This window comes from Strongylocentrotus purpuratus, unplaced genomic scaffold, assembly GCF_000002235.5.
Source record: "Strongylocentrotus purpuratus isolate Spur 01 unplaced genomic scaffold, Spur_5.0 spur5_scaffold_19, whole genome shotgun sequence".
Lineage (NCBI taxonomy): Eukaryota > Metazoa > Echinodermata > Echinoidea > Camarodonta > Strongylocentrotidae > Strongylocentrotus > Strongylocentrotus purpuratus.
Genome location: NW_022145604.1, coordinates 29,208,322 through 29,234,763, shown reverse-complemented (window position 1 = coordinate 29,234,763; position 26,442 = coordinate 29,208,322). Strand labels below are relative to the sequence as shown.

The 26,442-nt window shown below is 36.6% G+C and overlaps 2 protein-coding genes across 2 annotated transcripts; one reads left to right on the top strand and one right to left on the bottom strand.

Annotated features, from left to right (window-relative positions):
- Window positions 1–210: 210 nt before the first annotated feature.
- On the bottom strand, window positions 211–20,141 carry LOC105436778 (integrin alpha-8-like). The gene is made up of 11 exons (XM_030989893.1): window positions 19,245–20,141; window positions 10,264–10,400; window positions 9,434–9,534; window positions 4,830–4,971; window positions 4,231–4,274; window positions 3,774–3,816; window positions 3,050–3,139; window positions 2,395–2,483; window positions 1,419–1,525; window positions 403–508; window positions 211–216 (listed from the first exon to the last, which is right to left on the bottom strand). The coding sequence occupies exons 1-11, from the start codon at window positions 19,418–19,420 to the stop codon at window positions 211–213; spliced, it is 1,041 nt and encodes a 346-aa protein (XP_030845753.1). The 5' UTR covers window positions 19,421–20,141.
- A 2,385-nt stretch (window positions 20,142–22,526) lies between these two features.
- Window positions 22,527–25,102, top strand: LOC105436779. The gene is made up of 2 exons (XM_011662725.2): window positions 22,527–22,739; window positions 24,341–25,102. The coding sequence occupies exons 1-2, from the start codon at window positions 22,527–22,529 to the stop codon at window positions 25,100–25,102; spliced, it is 975 nt and encodes a 324-aa protein (XP_011661027.2).
- The last annotated feature ends 1,340 nt before the right edge of the window (window positions 25,103–26,442 follow it).

Sequence of the window (26,442 nt, the reverse complement as noted above, 5' to 3'; positions counted from 1 at the left end):
CTGGATACGTCTTTGTCAGATGAATTCTTGTTTAGGAGCAACGATTAGACGACAATTTCGGATATAATTTCACTGTTTACATGCACATGATAATTATTCTGTCGACCACTCCAACTACACAATGTTATTTTTTTTTAAACGATTATATATCGCATATGAAGATCCTTGGTCTCAATTCAGTGCACTTAGACCGGTAAATTTCCCTAGACTCTACAACTAAATACATTTTGACAGGCATATGTTTTGAAACATTAGAAAACATACCTCTCAGCTACCGTAGTCTACTGGATATAATTGAAATTCATAAATCCAGATCTTTGGCTCTTGGCCATTAACACATCTGGTACAATAATATTTTACGTCCATTTTGTAATGAAGGGGAAAGGGAGGAATACAACTTACATTTCTGTCATTGTAATAAATGAAAACTTTTCCTAACTCCCACAACGAACCGTTGGTAGAGAAAGAATCAGTGAAAAAAGGGGCGCCAACCATTAGATCATCATACCTAAAGGAGAAAAAGAAAAGTAAGAATTAACTTAAAGGTAAAGACCAGTATTGGAAACGCCCCAATTTCAAAAAATGAAATGGAAGCTCTTATTACCAATCATGTGAAAGAATATGTTTTGAATATTACACGACGATAACAATTTTGACGGGAAACCGCCTACTAATTGATATATTTGGTAAATTAGTATATCTATATACTGTTGAGAGATACAAATGCACGTGTCGCGCACGTGTGTGTAGTCCTATATACATCTTTCTGTGTACAGTGCTTCTAACTTTATGAAGACTTGCCAAATTTCTTATAATTTTGATGATTCCAGAACCTTGCAGTAGGCCTACATCTATGCTAGATGATCAACCTTTTCTGATCGATTTCACAACGTTTCTTTCACTATGCAATTGCATGACCATAACTGGTCTTTAGCTTTAAGGGAATAAGATTTTTTTTTTTTTAAGAGAGAGAGAGAGATAGAAAGAGAGAGAGAGAGAGAGAGAGAGAGAGACGGAGAGAGTAGGGAGAACGGATGAGGAGACAGGGGCGGGGAGATGACAGGGGAAAATATGGAGGGACGGAGGGGAGGTACAACGTAGGAAGAGAGAGGGAGAGAGAGAGAGAGAGAGAGAGAGGGAGAGAGAGAGAGAGAGAGAGAGAGAGAGAGAGAGAGAGAGAGAGAGAAAGAGAGGTAGAGAGAAAGCGAGCAGAGAGGCATTTTGAACCCATCAAACCTGATGAAATAACAATGAAATGCAAGTAATATATTTGTTTTCAAAATACGAGAATGTTACACGCGCACATGCTATCCCAATTATTCTCATACGAAACTAAAACACCAAACAATGAAAGCGCTCTGCAGGTCACCATTTTCTAAGGATAAAGGAAGCAATATTAAGCATATTTATGTACTTACCCGTCATTATTAAGGTCGGAAGTGACGAGTGTATGCCCGAAATATGACCCCATGTCACCATTCTCTAAAGCATTGTACTCGTTAAGATCACTGTCATATAAAACAACCTGTCAAGCAAGCCATCGAGGTAAAGAACAATATGAGAACGAAATGGTAAATAATCAGGTATATATATATAATTATCATTATAATATTAATGATAATAATAATAGGCATTTCTATAGCGCCGTCTATATCTAGATAATTCTATTCTGAGGCGCATTTATTATAACCCCGGCTTTAGCCTACCTGCCGTTTATACAGCGCTCCAGCAATTCAAGGAATTAATTCCTGCCAGGTACCTATTTACATCACCTTGGTCCAGCAATTCATGACACTCCTTGTAGTCACTTGCCTCACCTACCATCCCAGTATAGCTTCCTGAGTGAGCTGCCAAAGGGATTACCCAACCAAGTACCAAGTGGCAAATGTAGATCAATGTCTTGCCAAAGGACATTAGCGCCGCGGCGGGACTCGAACAGCGGACCTTGTGATCGACAGTCCGGCGACTTATCCACTCGACCACGACACCTCTAACATTGCCGCTTGGGTGTAATCATAATGGTTTACACAATCAAAATCAAAATGAAGAAATTGTAGTAAAATAAAAGCTCATTGGATTCTCCTGACTACGTATGTAAACTACATAATAATAGAGGAGAATTCAAATTCATAATTAGATTTAATTTGATTTATTTCCTTCTGCATTCCATATTCGGTAAATTCGGTATTCGGCATTCGGTAAAAAAATAACAAACATAAAATGCACAAAGAATTACTTTCTGACAATGAATCATGAATAAGCAAACGTACATACATGTAACAATCATTTTGTTTCTTTTAAAAAGTTAACATAATCTTACAGATACATGAACAATAATCAGGAAATCAAGCAATACATGAATAATCATTTTATTATAATTGTTTTAATACGCACCTTGCCAAAAGCTTGTTTGTGTCTAGGCACTGATATAGCGTACTCAGGGTCCGAATCCCCTTTAAAATCACCAGAAGTCACCGCGTAGCCTTAATAGACATAAACCATATTATTCCGTAATCATTGAATTCTAACATTTACTAACGCATAATCCTGATGTATATTTTGAAAATGCCAATATCTGGGAAGAGTACACATGTCGTAATTCAAAGTAGAATTGCATGTCACTTCCATCATAAACATAAAAATAGGATTTATATGTCTTGGAAACGTTATTAATACGGTTGCTTTAATTGACACTAGTTTCAAAGTCTTTTTTTTGTCAATCATCATCACCATCTTCCTCATGGTAACACATGCCGGGGAATAATTGCACAATTTTCTCGTCCAGTTACCACAGTAACATCATAAAACAGGTTTATGTAATCTTTCGTCGTGACCACGTTTAGATAGTTAAATGAATGGATACATGTCTAAATTTCGACAGAAGATATAAGAAAGAGCCAATCGTTTACAATTATCGTTATGGCTAAACAGACAGTTTTTCAATCTGCAAATTAACAAACATCCACCATATCAATACAGAAAAATAGATAACACAAACAAAAATCAATCCTAGTTCTCATAATTATGTAAAATAAAAACAAAGTCTTACCCATATAGGTGTAATCCTTGGTCCCACCAACCTTTTTGGTTGGTCTCTTCTGCCTCTCCTCCCCATTGCTGTCACTCCTCCAAAACTGACCTATATGAGAAACAATTTTCATATCGTTTTGAATATTTGATTGTTTTCATAATATGTGACCTCTTTTAATAAAGGTTAAGTAGAATTGAAAATCGAACGGAAGTCCATATGCAATTTAATCCAATCTTAACCGTGTCTCATTGATTATATGAGAAACAATTTTCATATATTTTTGAATATTTGATTGTTTTCAAAATCTGTGACCTCTTGCAATAAAGGTAGAACTGAAAGTCGAACGCTAGTCCATATGCAATTTAAACCAATCTTAACCAATCTCATTGATTAAAAGTCAAATTTATATCATTAAAAAACCCGTGACCTTATTACGCTTTCCTAAAGATTAAAATACATATTATTTTGACAATTATCCTAAATGTACTTTTATAATGCAATATTCCGCGAATATCGAATACATCTGAACATCTAGTAAATCATTAAAAAGTAGTATGCCAGCATCGTTAACGAACTTGCGGGAAAGTTTTTTCATAATCTATGAAGAGAAAAAGCTCTAAATGAGTGACCAATTAAGGTTAATCAATCGTCCATAGTATAATTGCATGTTCTTGTAACTAGAAACACTAACAGAGCAATAAATGAATATTTATAAGAAAAATGAAAGCACATTGATTCTCACCTTCCTGTCTACCAAGTCCAACAGCTCCATAAACAATGTGATCCTGAAATTAAAGGTACATTCATTCGTATTTTGTATAAGAAAAACTACAAATGTTTAGGCTGATTCAATTCAAAACGTGGACATCTGACACATTATTACAATGCCACTTCTATTTTAAAGTTTATGTTTTTCTCTTTAATTCCTTAATTTCACTTTTCTGATAATGCTTTGCTTTCCTCCCCTTCTTTTTTCGTTTTTTGTTTTGTTCTTCTCCTTCTCCTCCTTCTTCATCTCCTTCACCTTAGTCTTCTTCTTTCTCTTTTCCTTCTTACTCTCTTCCTCCTCCTCATTCTTCTTCTTATTCTACTACTTCCTTTTCTTTTCCTCCTCTCTTAGTTACCTATTAATATCATCCTCAGTATTCTTTTTATTTCATTTTTCATGGGAACTAAACAATGGATGTACATAAGCTTACCTTCTTCGCATCTACACTGAATCCAAACTGGCAACGTCTGTCACCTATACGAGGTAAGATAGATGTCATGAACTCCATATTTTATAATCAACATGCTTTTACGAAACAAAATCTAGGGGAACGTCAGTTATTATGTCGCATTCATCATCACTATATCTGCATATTTCAAAAGGTGACTCACATAAATATTGAAATTGGAGTATGTGGATTTTTGAAATTCCAACGTACATTGTTTCTAGACTATGTCTGAATGTTCTCGTCTAGAAAATCGAGAAAATATTAATTGTAAGATATGAAATTGGAATAAATATATATGCATGGAGAGAGAGAGAGAGAGAGAGAGAGAGAGAGAGAGAGAGGTAGAGAGAGAGAGAGAGAGAGGGAGGGAGAGAGGTAGAGAGAGAGGTGACAGACAGATAGAGAGACAGTGACTGTCGTAGCTAGAGTCAGAGAGAGGGGGGGGGGGGACAGAGAGACCGTCACTAGAGACAGACATACAGAGAGAAAGGGGTGGGAGACAGACAGGCAGACACAGAGAGAGAGGGGAGGAGACAGACAGACAGACATACAGACAGACAAACGGACAGAGAGATACGAACCTCCAGTAATACAGGGTAGGAGGATGTTAGGCGTATCAAAGTTTTCCTGAGTAAGTACAAAGCACCCGCCCAACAGGTCCCGCTGCTGTTGCTGTGCCCCATAGCTCTTGTAAAAATAGTACCGGTAACGCGGCCGACAAATCTAAAACGGGAAACAAGTACATCAAATGACAAAAAGTAATTTTCATTAAAATAATACATTTATAGTTAATTTCATTAACACCATGGTTCAGCCAAAGCCATTTTAATTAAATCGTAAGTAAAAAAAATAATCACGAATTTGTTTATATTTATACATGACCTTATTATATGGCCTTGTGTTTGATTTATCAAATTTTTGAAAAACAAAAACAAAAACCCACTGGTTTCGCGGCCGACAAAATAATTTGAAACAGGAAAGGGTACAAGTGAATAAAATGATTAAAATTGCACTTTCATCATATTATCAAGGAAATGGCACAACGATACGTTTCCTTTGCACATGGACAGTGATTGGTATCTGTGACAGGATATATCCCGATCAATGTCGGATGCAGGGGGGGGGGGGTCTTCTTCTTCTTTTTCTGGTGAAGAAGATACGTATATGGAATGCTTTAAGGGAGGTTCATTATACTACAGATGAACGGAAATGGAGATAAGGTGAACATCTGTGGAAATCCTCCAAATATATCACTTGTCTTTTATGAAATATAATATTAATTTTTTCAGATTTGTAATCTTTTCTTTATTTTTTTTAACGAAAAACGCGAGAAATATTTGTACAAGATAAGAGGAGATGTTAGCGGTATGTTTTCATATTTTTAAAAAAATTTCTTTTATATTATTTGATTTCCAAAAACGTCAGCAAAACGAAAAAAATATTACACGACAAGACTTTCCTTTCATTTAAAACTTCTAAATTATTAAAATTGATCTTGTTCTTTTACATCCTATTGATACAAATTTGTTCATATAAGGTATGAATATATTGAGTCTGATGACCTGTAAACAATGCGAATGGAATTGAGGGCATAGACCTATACAAACGTGTAAGTTTCAACGATAGATGGAACTACATTTTAATCTATATTATATCCATGAGTACAAAGGGGTTTTTTTTTACCGAAAAATACAATTTTACCTTCCCAACGATATTTATCATATCGAACGATAATCATTATCTTGAAAGATTCAGTTAAAAGCTAAATAATTCATACGCTTTTGTTTTGTATTTTTTGTTAAGTATGAGAAAATTTGATTTATCCAGATTTTGAGAATGTGACATATTTAAAGGCATTCAACATTCATCATTTATTAAATTCAACCAGTCCACCTTTCATTCTTGATTTTACGAAAAACACAAAAACATCAAACTTACAAGGGGTATGAATAATTCGGTTGTTAAATGTAATTCTCATATTTGCACAAATCCAGGTCAACAAAAGTAACTCTTAAACAACGGTTATCATCTTTTCAATGATAAAACATTCGTTTGATTAATAAACGAGTCAAATATCCCAGCGTATAAAATCGTAGAATAGCCTTGATTTAAAGCCCGTCTGCACTAGTTTGGCCAGGGGATTAGACCTCCCTGCAAGGTCACTCACAGGTGGTTATCTCGTCAATTCAGCTCTCAATTAACATAACAAGGGGGGGGGGTCATGTGGGACCAACAGGCACCGATTAGGCATTGTTTGCTATAAAGAGGGCGCAAAGAGCTACATGTATAGGTAGTGCAGTGGGGCTTTATATAAATCATTGTCTTTAAAGAAGATATCACGCAGTGTTGCAGGCTGCAGAGAAAGGAAGTTGTAGATATATCAAATTGGTCAGCTTGTCTCGTACGTGACTCGATGAACGATGGAGTTTCCCCTGAATGCCAATAATTGAATTACTCTTAACTTTTATTGAATAACGTCTTTATAATGACAGCCACTGCTTAGCATGGTGATGTCTTATACACGTGGTTAATATGGTACAAGGAACGGAGGGGGAAAGTGGGTTTCGACTCCAACGTGATCGGGAACTGTGAGAAACCGTAGTTGCTTGTATCGCAAAAAATATCGCTATCCCGTTGCTGATATATGAATTATATTCAGCCATTCATTTATTTGATAGTTTCAAATTTAGCATTCTTTGATAATATTGGTGCAGAAGAAAGAGAGTGAAAAACGTGAATTCAGGGAATATTCTTTGTATTCGTTAGCTGCAGTACATATAAGGACAACTTAAACATGTGTTCTTAAGTGACATTTTCTCCAACCATATGTTTTAATCATGCATGCAGTTATGTGTCCAAATCCTGCTTTTATTAATCATATATGCAGGAATAATAAAGCTCATCCAGGCAAACATGAATTCATTGCATCAATTGGATATAGATGAATGCAAATGAAAAATATCAGTCTGGTTTACAGGTGAAACGAGGACACAAAATAATGAAGGGTTAATAAAAATGATAAACTAATGAAAAAAGATGATTTCTACTATCGTTACAATGCCTATATATATCTTCTGGCCTTTCAGTCAACTCTACTTTTAAGCTCAAGGTTTAGCTGATTACTGGTATGTCCATTGTTATTACAAGTTTGATTTCGATAAGTCAAACGTCATGTACTGACATATGTTGTGACACGTGTATGTTTGACTTTCATAGTTCACTGAACTTCACCAAGACAAAGAGAATTGGAATGGGTATAAGTTTGGATAAACAACCAAGATTTCCTGATTTCTCAGCATTTCCAGCATGGAAGTTCATTCGAGGTCATGGGTAGTTCTCTCGTTTTCTCTCTCTCTCTCTCTCTCTCTCTCTCTCTCTCTCTCTTTCTTTTCCCCCCTCTCTCGTTCTTTTTCTGTCTGTCTTTCCCCCTCTGTCCCCCTCTATCTCTCCTTTTTGCTCACTCTCTCTCTCTCTCTCTCTCTCTCTCTTTCTCTCTTTCTATCTCTTTTTCTCTCTTCATCCACACCATTCTCTTCGTCTCTTCGTATCCATCTCTTTGAATGTCTGTTTGGCGGACTGTTTCTCCCCTTCTTCTCCATCTCCACTTCCCTACCCCTTTCTATTTCCCCGCCTTTGATCTTTCTTTCTCTCTCTCTCCCGCTTTCTCTCTAACTCTCTGTGTATTCGACTTCGTGTCTATAATTATGTTTGACTGATCGTTCTCGCCTTCTTTCTATCTTCCTTTTCTACCCCTCTCTGACCCCACTTTTTCCTCATCTCTCTCTCTCTGTCTCTCTCTTTATCTCTCTCTCTCTCTCTTTCTCTCTCTCCTTCTCTTCCTCTTTTTTCTATTTAATTTGACAGGGTCGGTACACGTTCTCACCCTATTGACGAGGTCATACTAATTATCAAGCCATTGACTGTCAGGAAAAGTACATGTCACCGGTATCATCACCCCAGACTAAAAGCTATTTACAGGGAACAACTAAATTATGTATACCCTAACCAGTCTTTGTATTTGCTTTTAATAATGTTTGAACATTTTATTTTCCCGATTTATGATTTTTGAGAATATGACCAATTAAAGCTTACATCTAAAAGTATTCAACAAAGACTCTAAATCTAATAGAGCGTTTTACTAACATATTCACAATTATTTTAAAATAAAGTTGTCCATGACAACCTGAAAGCTTCCCCGAGCTTTGCCCGGCATTGTAGTTAATTCATTAATAACAGGCTAATGGAATAACTCGTCACTATGTCCCCAGGAATGTGAAATCCAACAATTTGAATATGTTAGTAAACCGGTTTCAGTATTAAACCAGTTTACTTTCACTCTTGACTTACGAAAAACACACACAATTTTTTGTTGCAATGGGTGTGAATAATTCAAGGCATGGACCTGCTACCTCGGTACTACAACCGGTAAATCCACCACAGTAACCGGAAATACTTTATACTTGTGAGCGACCCGGGAAATGTAGATCGCAAACAACTCTGGAAAATGAAAAGGCTCTGGTAAAAATAGATTTAAATAAATAAACATCACTGCGATGAAATCTCACTTACACTCTAATAGTATTCCAAGTTCGATAAACAAAAGAAAGCAAAATATCCCATCGTGATAAACAAAAATTACCCTTTCAAAAGTTCAAACTGGAAAAAACATAAAATATCGAAATGAAAAAAAAAAACAAATGCTCTAGCATGTTATTTTGTTGGCCTCCAGTTGCCATAACTTATTCAAGATAAGTGTGACTGCATATCATATACATATAAACTACATGTAAATTTACCAAACTGTTTACAAATTTACTCTGTCGCTTCTACCTGTTTACGCAAATTCTAAATCGAATTGCTGTACGGCCCCAAGATTGTTCTCATTCTCTCTAAAAACTTTGAATGATGATACATAGATTGATGTGAGTTGGTCATGCGGTAATGTCCGTGGTACGGTCAGTTCTCTGAATTCGCCCACAAACTGACTCATCCGACCCCGGTTCGAGTCTGAGTCACGTCTTTCGGACCTAATTAAACATATCTGATTGATGCCCGTCTATAAAAACCCAAATTACACACACACATGCGCGCAACGCACACGCGCCAAACACCCACCCACACGCACGCACACACACGAGGGACTATTCTTCGATATTCAAGAAACGAATAATGTAATATTCCTTACCACAAGTGAGCCGTTTGGTCCTCCGCTAGACATAGAGGCTCCTAACCACTGGTCTGATTTATTATAGATCTGTCGACCAGTAAGACCTGAGTAGTCATTACCTGTAGATAAGGACAACGGGTGAACATAATTATTTCGAAATAATTTTGTGAATATTTCTGAATAATTTTGTGAATATTTTTGAATTATTTTGTGAATATTTCTGAACAATTTTGTGAACATTTCTGAATAATTTGTGAATATTTGTGAATAATTTTGTGAATATTTCATTTTTCTCATTATACAATTTTTCTATTTCAAATTTTTAAAAATCAGAAATGGTCGAAAATATATATTAGTCTAGTATTACTGATATTGAATTATCTTCTTACTTATAAAATTAAGCTGCATGATCTGTAATCTATTCATTCATTCATTTATTGATCTGCTCCATGTGTCTAGTCAATATCTATATACACTTTTACAAATACAAAGTTTGGGAAGAATAACAAAATACTACATTCATTGTACAAAAAGGGGAAAAGGGAAGACAGTAAAAAAAAACATGACATTTTATTTTGATGCCATATCGAAAATAACTATTTCCTGCAGTATCCATTTAATTATCAACCAATTTTAACTTTTAGTCAGTAAACATATTCTACTGATGCGCTTGTAATAGCCTAAATTAACAATAATATCTTTCATTTTGTACAATACACATAATCATAAAAACGCATTAATCAGTTCACATGCATGCATTTTCTCGAAAGATTAATTCCTAATTTCTAAAAGAAAGCAGCACAGCTAGAAATGGTGGTTGCTAGTTTACTCATACTATAGTGACGTACCTCGATTATCCAATTGTAACTCTGTGCAATTACCAGCCAATGATGCGTTGTGATTGGTGAAGGAGCATTTGTAGGCCACACCCCCTCTCACGATGTCAGTATAATTGCATTGTCCTTTGGGAGCACCTACAACCAACCTGTCAAAGATAACAAGCATGATGATACAGTGAATAATGTGTAAGGACAACTACCCCCGGACTGATATCCCCGGACAATTAGCCTACCTCCTCAACCGGAACGATTCCCAACCCGGAATATTACCCCTCTGAAACATCACAACTAGAGGTTGATTAGATAGGGTGGCAATTTCAACGACAGTAGTTTTCCTGCGGTTAACATCCTAAGGAGATATTGTCATCAGGTCATATGTCCGGGCGCTGATAGTCCAGGACTAGTTGTCCTAGAATCTATAATGATGATGATGATTCAAATGATTCAAATGATTTTATTTGTCATGCAAAACATAATACAAGAATAATTATATCACAACAAAATATACAATGAAACAATAAATAAAATGGAAATAGCACGAGAAAAGAGGATCTAACTTGAAGCAGAGCTTGTTGAAGAGTTAGTTCCTCAGATGCTGTATTACAATAAAACGTGAAAAAGTATGCTTAGTAATCAATAAATAGACAAATATGTAGGTAAGAAATTCTGAATGGGGGGGGGGGGGGATAAAACAAAGAGAAAAAAAAAGAGGAGAAAGAATAAAAAATGGAGGAAAATAGTAGAAAACAAGAACAAAAGCTCTAGAAAAGGGAAATTTGATCAGTAGAATGAGGGGAAAGAAACTGAGTCGAGAGTCAAACAAACCGAGATTCGATCATGTATATGTATTTAAAAGTTTAATCTTTAACTGATGATGATAATGATTTAAAACAAAACGCTAGTATGATGATAATTTTTGTAAGACTATATTGTACGAACTAGTTACCAATAATGTTAATGTTACACGACAAACTTGACCATTTTGTTAATAATAATAATTATGATAATTTTGTTTGCCCAGGGGAGCCTCATCAGCTTCATTGCTCTTCTTCTTGAAGGCCCTGCAACTATCATTACACCCAGCAATTCCACACATTTACACGTGGTTAGATAGTGACAGATGTGGAGTAATCTAGTTAGTGCCGAGTTGGGATTCGAACCCTCAACCCTTGAATTGAAAGTCATGTGAATAAACCACTAAACCACGACACCTCCACGAGGCGCTTGTTGTAAGCTTGTTCATGGTTCGAACTCTTCAGACAGTCTGAATGACACATTCGGATTTGATCCGTGCAGATTAAGACAGATACCAGACAGGAAAGGAACAATTAAATAAGAGCTCACTCGGATACATGTTATTGATTGCGAGATTACGAACTTAACATTAGGCTTACTTAATGATCCATTGTCAAATGCCCGGAATACATAACGGTTCACCACCTAACATCAGACATGTGTTATGTAATTACAGGTGGAAACAAATGTCAGTTACAATGATGGTCAATTACCTATATCTCAAAAGCCAGACAACTATTATCTGATACAAGAGATCAGACATGGCTACTTGATATCCCTTCCAGTCAAAATAATCTGAATTTGAATAATCAATTTGACAGATGTGAGCTTTGAAATTTAGATAAGGCAAAGTGTACACTGTACGTAAACAGCATTAATACAATTATGTGATAGATATACATTTACCATTGCCAAGCGTTAGATTGATGCATGCTGACATAATTTAATATTACTGTATGTTTACCAGAGTTAGATCTGCTACGTTAATACCTAAACACATTTATCACTTCATGGATTTGTCAAAGATGTTTCTTTAACAAGATATGCTATGAATTCATAATAATAATAATTTGAATGTATATAGCGCTTCATACAAAATACCGTATCTAAGCGCTTTACAGATTTTGTCAGTATAATAATCATGTAGTGACTAAAACCGTAATTTAGAATGAATATAATGTCCAACAAATACTCCTTAGATGGTCTAGTGGTCAGGGCAGTGGCCTCCATACCAGGAGGTCCACGGTTCGAAACCAACAAAGTGCTATCCTAAAATACTTCGTCCCAATGATAGAAATAGCCACGAATCAATAGGTGTTACCCTACAAGGCACCCAATATGAAATAAGAGACAATGTAAGATCTAACATTTCAAATTATTCACATATTTTGTGAGAATCGCTTTTTTTTAACTATCACAAAAATGTGTTTGAATTCCTAAAAAGTATACAACCGGTAGAGCACGGCATGTCGTGGCGTTGATGACAAAGAAAAGTCGGGATAATGTTTCTCAGGAAAATGACAGTATACTTGTCATTTCTCAACGCCAAATAATATCAGACTGCTCAGTGGGATAGCTAGACGGAGGGCGTAGGGGTACGCCCCCTCCATAACAGCGAGGGGGAACAAAAGAAGATAGAGAAAAATACATTCAAAATAGGAAATGGAGAGGATAGTGGGAGAAAATTTTAAAAGAAAATGATAAGGATCCCCTTACGACCCTCCTCTAATCAATGACCCTGTTCATTTTATTCAACGTATCATACAGCGAGTTTGTTTAAGAAAAGTACGTATTAGTTCCAAATACGTTTAATTAAAACAAAAATTGTTAAAAATGTCATGTTATGACCGATAAAATCACTTATACAAACATAAATAAAGCGAATGAGTCCGCCCCCTCAATAATGCCAGTACCCTTGTGCCCTCACCCACTGAAACTGCAATATTCCTGTACGCCAGGTAAAACAAGGTCTGTAGTTTCATTAGAACTGATTGGGGTATTATCTACATGGTACATGCATTAAAGGGGAAGCCCACCCTGATATTAAGCTGGGTTTTTATATAAGAAGAAAAAATGAGAGAAACAGGTCAGTGAAAATTTGAGCAATATCGGATTAAGAATTAGAAAGTTATGAATTTTGAAGGTGCGATCAATCAAACTCAAATTGGCAACTCTATGACGTATTTTGCGAGCTCCCTTCACATTTTGCCCTGTAAAAAAAAAAAAAAAAATTAAATTTTTTACATTTTGACTTAAGAATGTGTTCAATCATATATTCTCGTAGTTATAAGTATTGCAATTATGGTTTTATATATCCCCTCTGTGAAACATGCTTTAACTATATTTGAACTCAATTAACGCAAAATTATGTCCTGCACTGTAAAAAAGAATTTGTTCATTGGTAATTTTTACGTATTTTTTCCATGTAGAATTTACATGAAAACATTAGTTTTGCCACTTACGCACTAAATTTAAGTCTTGCTAACTCAAACTTTCAATTTAGTAGAACATACGTGGAATATTTAAGTAAAATAAAATACATAAGAACTTTAAGTAATTTCAGCTTGTATTTATTTAGTAATTTTAAGTCAAAATCAGAAATTATACGTATTACTCAAACAATTTAAGTTGACTATTCTTATCTTTTTAAAGTAAGGACCGATGCAGTGCGTAATAGAAATATTTACATAATTTATGAATATTCATTAAGACCAAATTAAACTCTTTTTTAAATAAAACAATTCTTTTTTGTGATTGAATGAAAATTTAAGGACTTTAAAACATTTACTAATTCATTTAACATGGCTAAGCAAAAACAAGACTATTTTTAATTGTTACCCAGTTCAAAACAAATCAAAACTTAATATTTCAGGAAATTGTCAACCAATTTTCCTTTTAAGATGCTACGATCAAGTATATATAAAATTTGGAGCCTTTCAATAATGTGTCGAATTGAAGCGTATGTAATATTTTGTGATGGTGGTAGATATATATATATATATATATATATATATACATATAGCATATAGCATATATATATATACGGTTAAATCTTAAATAGAAGTAGTGTTAGTAATTAGTGATTAATCTTAAATAGAAGTAGTGAATGATTAGTGGATGTTACTTGTTAGATTAGATGGGTACCAAATCGTGCAATATGTAATCCTATCATAGCTTTTTTTTAATTATCTAAAATGATTACAATACTTAAATTATTTACGTTAATGTAACTCGATTTAACTGAGTAAAAATTTATTCAGCAAAATAAGTAAATTCTACTTAAGATGCCGTAGGTAATATTTACTTAATAAAAATAAGGCAATTCTTTTCCTCAATTTTATTGAGTTATTTCGACTATTATTTTTTTACAGTGTGAAGTATATTTAAAAAATGACGGTTGCTTTCTCTTTTTGGAACTACTTTATAATAATTACATGTATGCCTACAATAATTGTACAATATCCTCGTAATTGCGCCAGGGTGTCAATTCTGACAGATATGTCGCATTATATCATTATCATTAGCAGTAGTATTGTTATAAATGTCACTGCCAGTTCACAATTCCTGCTTATTTAGAGGAGCATAATGCCGATGGTGACAAGGAACTCATTTAGATACGCTATCAAATCACGGATAGCAGCCCTCGTTTACTGAAGGTAAACCAGACGATTAACCCTCTTCATAAACTCCATATCCTTCCGCTTCCCTTTAACTTAATTAGACGGAAATAATTGAGTAATTAAGGAGTAACGCACGGTTGCTTCATCAATTAGACCTTCACCGTTTTTTTCTTTTATAGTTTTCCCCTTCGAGTGACCCATAGGGCAGACAGGTGATGAGATGAACAGATCACGTTTTAATTGATCATCTTCCTCTTGTTCTGTAACGAGGCGACCCGGTCTGTAGCTTCCAGATACCTTAATATAATGTGTTCTTTTATTTACATTTAAAAGAAAATAACCAACAAAACATCAACAAACCGTTCCGTTGATCGATGTTGTGTATTCTTGGGGGAGGTCGTTTCCTTTCAACTGAAACGAGGATGTAATGGTATTAACATCTTGTAAATTAACAACATCAATCTTTAATACCCTTGGCAATATGAATATCCAACGTCATTTTATGGCATCTTGTGATGAATCAAACTTGTTAATTTCTTAGGAGTTTGACATGCAATGTCAATAGGCATACTTTGAAGTTAGCAGTTATATACAAATTCTTTTTGATAATATCCTTATACAGGAATAATTCTATTTTCATTATTTTCTTAAATATTTAATATCTTAGCATTCTTGCATCGTTCTGTTGTTGATCATTGCTACATTGGTAAAGATAAATCTTATTTCATATTTTGTATAATCTATGAGCCAATTATTTTACAATTTTAACCGAATGATGTACTCGTGCACCATGTATCTAGGTTGTTACGTATATATATTTACCGTCTCTATACCTTGATCATTTACTTAAAGGGAAATCCAATCTTAAATGACAAATATTCTAAAGGAAAGCAGAAAAGTCAGAGAAGCTGACTGGTGAAAGTTTAATGAAACTTTTTGAATTTTCACTGCAGGTATGGGCACTTCAAATTTGCTTAATCGGTAATCATGTTACTGTATAATGAAATACCGGACTATACTTTCTTATTTATTTCAACACACACTATGATTACCATGTTCATGGCTTACCAACGGTTATAATATCTGATTCAGAACAATTCATATTTATTCTAGATTGTAATATCTTCCCCAGGCAAAATCAACTGATAATGGATATATTTTTTTGTTTGATGATGATGATTGTTTTACCTAAATGCTAAGAAAGCTTGCTTGTAAGTATAAACAACCAGGGGACCAACATCTTTAAGTCCTCTCCGAGTGCCTTGGTAATGTGGATTAATTCCTTAACTAAGGGCATGGGGTTTGACTTGGTTCCGAACCCGGTATCTCACGGTTACGAGACCACTGCTCTACCACTGAGTCATCGTGCCTCCTCATTCGTTTACAATATATACAATATAAAAGAAACGATTCCACCCTTTAAAGATACTATGTCCCTTTTGCAGCCAACATCAATTTCTGTAGAACTTTGCAGGAATTATGAATATGTTATGTATGTCCTATTTGTGAAATTTAAACATTAGCAGTGTCCCAGTATTCAAATTATGCAAGGAAACCTGTAACCTTCTAGACTTCACTCTCAGACACTATTGAGTGACTGACTGGCATATTTTTTCTTTGGTAACATACATAACATGAGCTGTAACAGACTAACAGGTACATGGGCACTTGTCTACATCAGTAACCCACTACTTGTAATGACCAAAATTACACTGATTGAATCTTTGTGCAGCACAAAACGTACGACCATACGTAATTATTGTCCCACTAAAAGCCATTTTCAAGCCCTTTCGTTTTGTGGGAAGTTCTAAAATAGTGTTGTCTTTCAAATGCTGTTGGGATTTAATTTTTCATTTTTTGGCCTGCAAATAGGACATAGTACCTTTAAATCTCACAACAAATCTTCATTTTCTTCGGGCTTACTCATCAGATTTTTTTTTCGAGGAGTGACTAAAAATGCATATTTCTTGTTGCTGAAAGGTTGAAGGTCATCCTACCAGTATCCTGGCACGGTTCTTATTTCGTCACTCCAGGATCACTTTAATGGGTTTAACAGCACCGATATGAAAGCTTTACTAATCACAGTTACTTTCATATTCCTCTTCGTGGCGACGATGATATTGAATGTGGCACCAAACCATCGCTGGACAAAAAGGTTACACGGGTTTATAGACCACCATGTTGTTCTTATATTGTTGCTTTTGTTTGTTTTGGTTTACTACAAATTGTGTTTAGATCGTTTTCTTTAAATTTTGCATACTTGAACAAAACATCATACTCTGAAAGTTAATTCAAGTTCATTGACTATGAAAATATATTTATATCATTTTTGTTTATCAGTCGCATGATATATTAGAATAATCCTTAAAAATGTTAAGTAATTATAAAGGGGAAGTCCACCCTGATATTAAAAATTGCCAATTTTTTGTTTGATTGATCGCATCTTCAAAAATTCATAACTTTTGGTTTGTGCTCGAACTTTAATAATAAGTTGTTTCTCTCATATTTCTGCTTCTAGTAAAACAAACTTAATATGTTGGTGGACTTCCCCTTTAACTAATTTTGCTGTTTGAATGCTTGTGTCAGGCTAGTATTTGATCATGTGAGCTATACCGTGTATTTGTCCGGAGACATGCAAAGTCCGTTTAAATGGGAAAGGACACAAAATTTGTTTTCATTATTTTGTACATGATACGCCTTCGAATCTCCTTGGTATAAAGCACTCATTAGCATGACGCAAATCACGCAGGACGAAGACAAATCGTCAAATTAATGTATCGATTCGATCATTATAAACTGTTAACTATATTAAAAAGAAAAGTATGGGTTTTGTTCCAATATATCTTTTCTTTATTTTGTTGGTATTGACATGATCAAGCTCGAGCTTTCGTGGGTTATCCTGTTCAAGCTCATTTAATTTTGATTTTTTATTATTTTATGTTGTTGTATAGTGAATGATGGCGAATAAAACCAATCAATCACTCTATCAGCTCCTCCTAGCCCCTCTCTCCCTCCCCCAGCCCGAATAAATACTGCTTGTAATCTAGATATGTATACGTATCAAGTTAAGGGGGTAGTATTATACCATTCTATTCCAATCCAGGTCAAGAAGATGATGACCTAGATCAAACTTATAAACCAAACGTGTTAAGGTCATTCTGGTGTCACAATCGAAGGACTTTGATGCGACAAAATAAGGAAGACTGTCGAAACTTTCTTAGACCAGAAGTATTACCTTAAAGCGCATTAGCAAAGTCGGGTTAGCATCCGATTTAAAAGGAAATCTGATTAAGATGTGTAAATCTGTGTCGTTGTCTTTATGATATCTGCTATAAATCTAGATATGTATCAGGAAATCCAGAGTTAAAATCAAAAGTGACAAAAGTAGAGCACTTTGGGGTGAAATTTTTGCTGACAGGTGTAACATTTGGGACAAAATTATTGTTTAGTAGTGCAAGGAAGACGGACTCATGTATAATGACGAACGTATGACACTAAAGAAGAGAAGTATGATGAGCATGATGATGACGAATATGATGATATGATGATGGTAATTATGGCGGTGGTAGTGGTGGTGGTGGTGGTGGTGTTGGTTGTGATTATGATGATGGTGATGACGATGATGCTGATAATAATGATGATGATGATGATGATGACGATGACGATGACGATGACGATGACGATGACGATGATCCTGATGTCGGTGATGAGGAGGAGGAGGAGGAGGAGGAGGAGGAGGATAAAGAGGATAATGATGAAGGGAAGGTTGATGTAATAGTATGATACAGAATAAAGGATGGTCTAGGGGTTTAAACAACCGAAGTCATTACTTGAAATATCTCATTATTGAATGGCTCATCTCTTAATCCCGAAAATGTTTCAAATGCAAATATTATCCTTTGAACTAAATAACATTCAGTTTACGACGGAATGAAAACATTTCATGAATATGTTTTAACACCTTAAACTACTTGATCTCCTAGAATAAACCTCCTCCTAATTTGAATAAATTTAATGACTAAACCTACATTCGAATCGATTAGCAAATAGCAATAATGATTGAATCACAAAACAAGATAGCTTTATCGAAGCGAAGGATACAAATCAAATTCTTTATCTTATCACATTAGGGAAAATCTGTATGTTGTATTGAACGGAGCTATCAAGAAAGTCTCTTCATTTGAATGAGATCCAAGATAAACTATTCAGACAATGCAAGATAAACAGATATCAAATTTCATGTTGCTTTAAAATATTAAAAAAAAGTAAATACCGACCAAACTTCCTACTTGTGATCGTCTATTTTGAATATTTGTAATTTAAACTTTCCCCAGCTGCTCGTGCTTTCCTTACCTACTAGTTAACTCTTTCCCTCCCCATGTTGTTAGATGCCCCCATTGTTTTTAACTTTAGAGCCTTTCGGATCCCAATTCCCTCGGTCCAGTAAAAAATCACTGCCTCCCCTCCTTTTGCTGTGTACACAAAGGTATATAAACATTGATTAATACATTATTGATGACTTTGCCGCCCCCACACAAATAATGTATTGACGCTCCTGTTCAAAAAATGACTTACATAGTTTCAGAGCCATGCTGATGTAGGGTGAGGGCTTGCCCGAAACGGCTGTCGGCGTGGTGATCGGTGAAAATGAGAGGCGATGTCGTATCGATGTTGTAACATCCACCGAGACCAAACAGCAAGAAAGGTGTTACCGCCATGAGGACACCGGTCCATAACTGTTCAGGATTCATCTTCGCTCAACTGTGATCTACACGAATTGTTTCGATTGAAAATGACTGAAATTTTATTTTCCCCAGCTGTAAGTTTCCCGATAATTCGATTTGCAGTTTATCAAGTTAAGCTGAAGAAAGCTTCGTCCATACCAATTTGTGTCTTTATGCTCATACTCCGGTGTTCCTATCCTGTATCATTCTAAGAGAATCCATCTATAACGGTTGATTTATTCCAGTTATTTCATTCCATTAGAAAAGAAGAAATATCGTTTGCATAATAATCTAACAAAAGCAAACACAAACAAACACAAAGAATGATATTTCGCGACAGATCCAGTTAATGAAAAAAGGCCGACTCCAAACGCGAATCCAAACACATAAGGAACACGTTCTCATTCTCACATGTCCTAACAGAAAGAGAATTCGAAGCTAATGACTACTCTCTATCTTGATGAGGGTCCCCTCAATTTAGGAGGAAAATAAAACTTGTGCTGAAATTAAAGATAAGAGTGATATATATATATATATATAGGCATATCGCAACGACAATGGCCAGTTTTCCTAGGCCAGAAACTCCAATGATTTCTTATTCCCAAACGCAGAAATTAATCAGCCCGTTATGCAGTCAAACAATCTACTTCTCCTGTATAGAGACCAATCCTCAGTTGATGATGTCCTCATCCATTGGTGTGAAACTGGATGTCAACAAGACAATGCGTGTCAGACAGACGTCACTCCATCAGAAATAGTTTCAATAGATCGGACATCGGGAAGACCTTACAACTCGTTTATCTCCCACAGGGTTCTGGCTAAAAATAATATCTCAAATACTCCTTAGAGGGGGGTATTGCCATTGGTGATTTATTAGGTGAAAGGGTTATAGAGAGTGGGAAAGATGGGTAGGCCTAAAGATAGATGCTGTCCGGTGGCTTTCCTGTATCGGGGCCCGTTCACACTGCCCGGGTGCAAGCGACCGTCTGGACGGAAGAAGGTCTCCGTCTGGTCTCCGTCTGGTGTATCTACTCTATTGCTTTATCTACACGAGTACATTAAATAATGTGGATGTGACGCGATCATTAGAGACTTTTAGATTTGCGTGGACTGGATACGTGTGACGTCCATTCAAGGCAGGGCATTAAAAGGACGTCGACCGTAGCAATCCACATTGTCTTCGTGCAAATCTAAAAGTCCCTATTATCGACGTGAGACGTGGTCATGAATTATTCAGAATAAATTAAGTGGCGCGAAGAGTTATGAAAATGTGTCATTGTGTCAGAACATATTGTCTATATATACACGGGAATAAACGCAGGCCAACTGATTTTCTTCATTCTCAGTGATAATATGAAGAATATCGAACACGGAAGGAAGACACCAATAGGAAGATAAACACTGCCGATGGGTCCTTGGATTTCATGCAAAATATGGATTCCAGATTTATACAAACCATCTGGCGAGAATATAATTAGCGGCGTATATTTGAGAGCGTGATTTCTGCCAGCCGGTTAAACAAGCAGGGAGGGTATAAGCGTGTCGATTGAGTTGATATAAGATTGGAGTTGCATTCCATACTTTTAGCATGACCAGTATTTTTAATATATTGCAGGTCACAAGTAAAAACGGGAAGTTCGTCTGAACTTGAACTCTTGAGAAAAGTTCTTTGCCCCGTGGGTAACACTAATTGGTGCTGTATCTAAAGGGTCAGTTTTCTGCCCGCAGACGTATGGTCAGACATAATTGTATGTAACACAGGGGAATGCACTTTAAGGATGGTCAAGCGATGATGAAACGGAAACGACAGAGCCGCATGAGAAAGAGAGAGAGAGAGAGAGAGAAAGAGAGAGAAAGAGGGAAGGGAGGGAGAGAGCGAGAGAGGGAGACACATAGAGAGAGAAAGAGGGAGTGTGTGTGTGAACTTGGGGGGGGGGGGGGGGGGGAGAGGCGCGGTTCACCTGCCAAAAACTGGATACATTGGCCCGAATTCACAAAGCAAGGTTTGAGCTCAAACCTCCTTTTGTTTCGCCAAACCTCCTTTTGTTCTTTACAAACCAGGTTTTTAAAAATGCGAAAAACAAGGTTTGTCGACAAACCTCCTTTGTGAATTCGGGCCATTATGTTCATACTGCTGGTTGTAGCTAGGTCGTAGGCCTAGCTGGTGGTGGTAATGGTGTTGCTATCTACCACACCCTGAAGTATGTTGCTGTAGTTTGATGAGGAACCATGGCCTTGTTTTTAGCCATGGTTGCTTGATGAACCACCCCTGTCGTAGCTAGACTACCGGTTGTAGAGAGAGGGGGAGAGAAAGAGAGAGAGAGAAAGAGAGAGAGAGAGAGAGAGAGAGAGAGAGAGAGGAGAGAGAGAGAGAGAGAGAGAATACTCATCTGCGCATGATCATAATGACCATGGTGACGCACATATATCATACAGAACCCACCCAGATTTAATAATAAAATTGTTAAATTGTTTAAGCGCGAGATTTAGCCTGAGAGCCCTGCAATTTTCTGTCCATTAATAATTTATCTTTTCCAGCTTAGACCACGACATTTCTTGGGTCACGAGATTTTCACTTATAATTTCATTTAATTAAAATTCATATCATCATGATCATAAAGATATTTGGTCATATAGCAGAGAAGACAGTCAGTTTCAGTAAATGATTCAATCATCGTAACTTCCCTGGATTTTCTCTCTAGTGAAAAATACAACATTTCGTTAAACCTTATCATCGTTATTTCATTGTCACTGAATCCTTTTGTTTTTCTTGGTTAATCGTAATGATCACCATCGTCATCGTCACAAACTTTATGTTAATACCATCGTCTTAAAAATCATCGTCGTAATCTCTACCATCGATAGCATACGCTGCAATAGCATCATTAACGCCGTCTTAATCACCACCACCATCATCCTCATCCTCATCATCATCGTTATCATCCACTTCAACATCAAGTTACATTTCTGTGTTCGAAAAAAAAAATCATCGTCGCTACAAGAATTGCCCAAGCATAACTAGTTTACGTCAAAATAAAGCTGTTACTAACAATTTGAACTTTTAATCTCTAAAAACCATAATTATCGCCGTCATCATCTTCGTTGTCATCGTCAACTTCGTCGTCGTGTCAAGATGCGGATAGATGCTGACATTTTTGTTGGCTTCCTCTCGCTGTTCAGCGTCCTGGCCATCCTGCTCAACGGGGCGACGTTGATCGCTATCATAAGATGTCGGAGTCTTCGAAAGACGCAGAACATCTTCACCTTCAACGTCGCCTTGGGTGACTTCGTAGCATCAATCGTTGTAGCCGTCCAGCGATGGCTTGATCATTGGGGAGACGTGAATGTAAGTTTGATTTGATTATCTGTTTTTACTCCATAAATAAAAATGATAATAATGGTGTTGTGGTCAAGTACAGCGGTTTTCAACCTTTTTCTTTTTGTCACGGCACCCTTTTGAGAAACAATGGCTCGAATTCACAAAGGAGGTTTGAGCTCAGACCAAGGTTTTTGTACGTCATATGACGCGTTTTACGCATTTTTTTACAAACCTGGTTTGTAAAGAACAAAAGGAGGTTTGGCGAAACAAAAGGAGGTTTGAGCTCAAACCTTGCTTTGTGAATTCGGGCCAATAAGTTTCACGTCACCATAATCCCAAATTCAGTTACAGAAATTCGCTTTGCATCATTCTGACTCTCGTCCACCGCCATGTACGCAAGAACACATTTGTTTCTAAACATAATAACACCTTTGATATGATCAAAAAAATTACTATATAATCTATACACTACATGCAATATAAATGTGCAGGCATCTCGCTGCCGAATACATAAATACAAAATTATTATGTGCGGTCAATTCGAAGCACGAATATGAGGAGATTCGGGTACCTCATTGCCAAGAATTCTCCTGTTTCTAAATGTTGCGAGTAAGTAAAAGGAACGAGTGTGGTAAAAATGTAATTTCGATATAAAAGATACTATACATATTCGGGCACCTCGCTGTAAAATAAAAGGCTATTTGTGCACCTCGTTGCTCAAATATGAAGGTACTCAGTGACTTCGCTTCCAGAATTCAACATGTTACTAGAGGTTGCGAGAAGGCGAAACGAGCGAGGAAAAAAAAATGTTTCATTGTCTTTGAATTTGTATTTCCTCAAGAAAATTTCTGAGGTTTTCGAGAAATCGACGTTATTCAAAAAATGATTTTAAAAAAAATTGCCGCGGCACCGCTGGTCTAAGTGAATAAGGAAAATCCCCGGACTATAACGTACATGACGCGAGGTTCGATTCCCTGTAACGGCACTTGTGTCCTTTGCCAAGACATTATTCTGTATTCGTCATCCACTCAATCAAGAAGAAGAAGAAGATTAAGAAGAAGAAGAAGAAGAAGAAGAAGAAGAAGAAGAAGAAGAAGAAGAAGAAGAAGAAGAGGGACGAGAAGGAGAAGAGGAAGATGAAGAAGAGAAGAAAAGAAGAAGAAGAAGAAGAAAGACAAACTTATCTTGGTCAATACGGTTACATTCTCTGTTCTGAAATGCTTGTATTATTTGCCACTTCATTCCGCCTAGGCATAAAGGTGTGATACCTTGGATACAGGCAGGGAAAACATCTTGACCCTCAAAACTGATATTCAAATATCTGTTGTTGATATATTCTTTCGGGAGACAAAGTTACTGCTAGCCACTCGACATATTTAGTCAAGCTAGCCCTCAATTCCTCGACCCCACCCCCCCCCCCCGCATACAATATATTATCCATGGATAACAATGTCTATAAATTAAGCAACTTATAATGAAATGGACAACTATATGGATTTGAAAAAAAATATAGTTCGAGTTCTATGTGACGGTAACGTGTATCGGCTGTTGAGAGACAGAAGGGCGTTTACTCATATTCATAATGACTATTAAATCAAAGAAGTTCTTTTATGCTATTTTTCTTAAAGCTCTCAATCTTGACACGTACTCTGGGAGCTGCTATGATGATAAGCGTCTTAAGCACACTCGCTGTGGCCATTCACCGTTTCATCATCATCCGCCTCGACCCTTTCCAAAACCGTCGTCTCGTCACGCCTACTCGCTGCGTCATCGCCTGCGTGTTCATCTGGGCCGCCGTCTTCGCCGTCTACCTGGGCACCTATCTCCTCAACGACCGTCTCTTCTTCTACTTCGTCTCCCCCATCATGCTCCTGTGCGCCATCGGGATCTGCGCAATCGTCTACGCCGTCGTGTACCTCACCATCTCAGCATCGATACACGGCATTGGGTTGACATCCGACGCGTACATCCTTCGAGTTAAGAAGAACCAGAAGGTCCTGTGTACCTTCCTCTTGGTGGTGTTCTCAAACCTGGCCTGCTGGGTCCTCATGTGCTTTGTCATGATTTGCTTCTTCCTCAGGCCGTCGTTCATTCTCCAATACTACCCCCAGTACGGCCGGTATTACACCGCTGCCTGGTTCTTAAACCTCTACTACGTCGCCTGGTGGCTCGTCAACGTCAACGCCATCATCAACCCGATCATCTACTGGACGAGGCTCAGCGACTTCAGACGACTGATTTGCAGCTGCTGCGGTCATCGTAACGACAAAGAATCGTTGCCGGTGACGGAGGATAGCAAGATCGAAAGCGACTACGACAAAGGCAAGAATGATGTGAGCATGGTTGCCATGAAGGGTGTGATTAATCAACAAGAGAATGGATGTATTTAAAATAGTAAATGTTGTGGATGAATAGCGGATCTAGAAGGGAGCTCCAAGCTTGCACCCCCCCCCCAAAAAAAAAAAAAAATCACCCTCCCCCATCTTGATTATACAAATTAAAGAATCTGTATATAAACCTGCCTATAAAGAACACTTGCCTTGCCTCTGTTGAGTGGTCTTTATTGTATCATAAAAATAACATGGTTCTAAAAGAGCCATAATAAAATTTGTGTACACTACTTACAAAAGATTGAGTGTAACACATTGATTTCGCTTACATTTGCAAGATGCCCTAATTGCAAATTCATCATCGAAAATAAAAGTAATTCAAAAGATGACAAACGATGATTATTTGAGGAGTCGTTGTGAACAGTTTGAAATATTTACGTTCTATTTGAAATATTTGTAATTTGTAACATAGCCTGCTCTTTAAAGCCATATGGTAGTGAGTGCCCACGTGTATTGCATCATAATTCGCTGACACTGGATTTGGTTGATTTACCACATTAATGACATATATACATGAGTTATTCCATAAGGTGGTAGGCTAGGGCACAATGCATTACACAAGACTTGTCTTTGAAAAGTGAAGTCCACCCTTGGTGACTGACAACACCTGTTATTGGGTGTACACCAGAGTGGTGTCAAATTCCCCATAAAAACCCACTAGTATGCGTCTTTATATTAAATGCTAAGAGTGATTAATTTGAATAGATAGTTTGAATGACTTCGCTGTATAAGACTTGGAATATAAACATAGATATGGATCTGTCATAAATTGTATTGATATTGTCGAAGCGCAATTTTAGTGATGGAATTTGATTTTTCATATTCTATTATTCATTTAGCATAATACCCTCAGGACATTTACGGGGTCTAACCCCCCCCCCGCCCCCGTTGGTTCTTGTGTGCCCTTTTTCCATTTCTGACCACAAAGGGACCTGAAATTCTGATAGAATTCTATTCGTCTATTTTAGTATCTTTATTCATGTGTTTTGCTTTTTTACAAATTTTAAAATAAGATAACACATGTCTTGTACATGTAATTTTAAAGAAGTTACAAGGCTACTTTTGTCATAGTACTATAGTATTAATTATGAGCAGCACTGCCATTCTAGTGTTATCGTTTTATTTCGTGCAGTAATAAAAGAAAATCGTGTATTCAGAAACGTTTCAGTGTTACACTTTAAAGCCTGTGGCTATCGCGTCCGGTTGTGTAGTCGCGTACAGTACGACCTGTCGTGAGACGAAAACGGAAGATCCTGCGACCTTTCGTAGATTTGCCGTAGGGTTTTCACACAGTGTCAAGTAAATTGGACCAGACAATTTTGTAGATGAGAGGGGTTTAT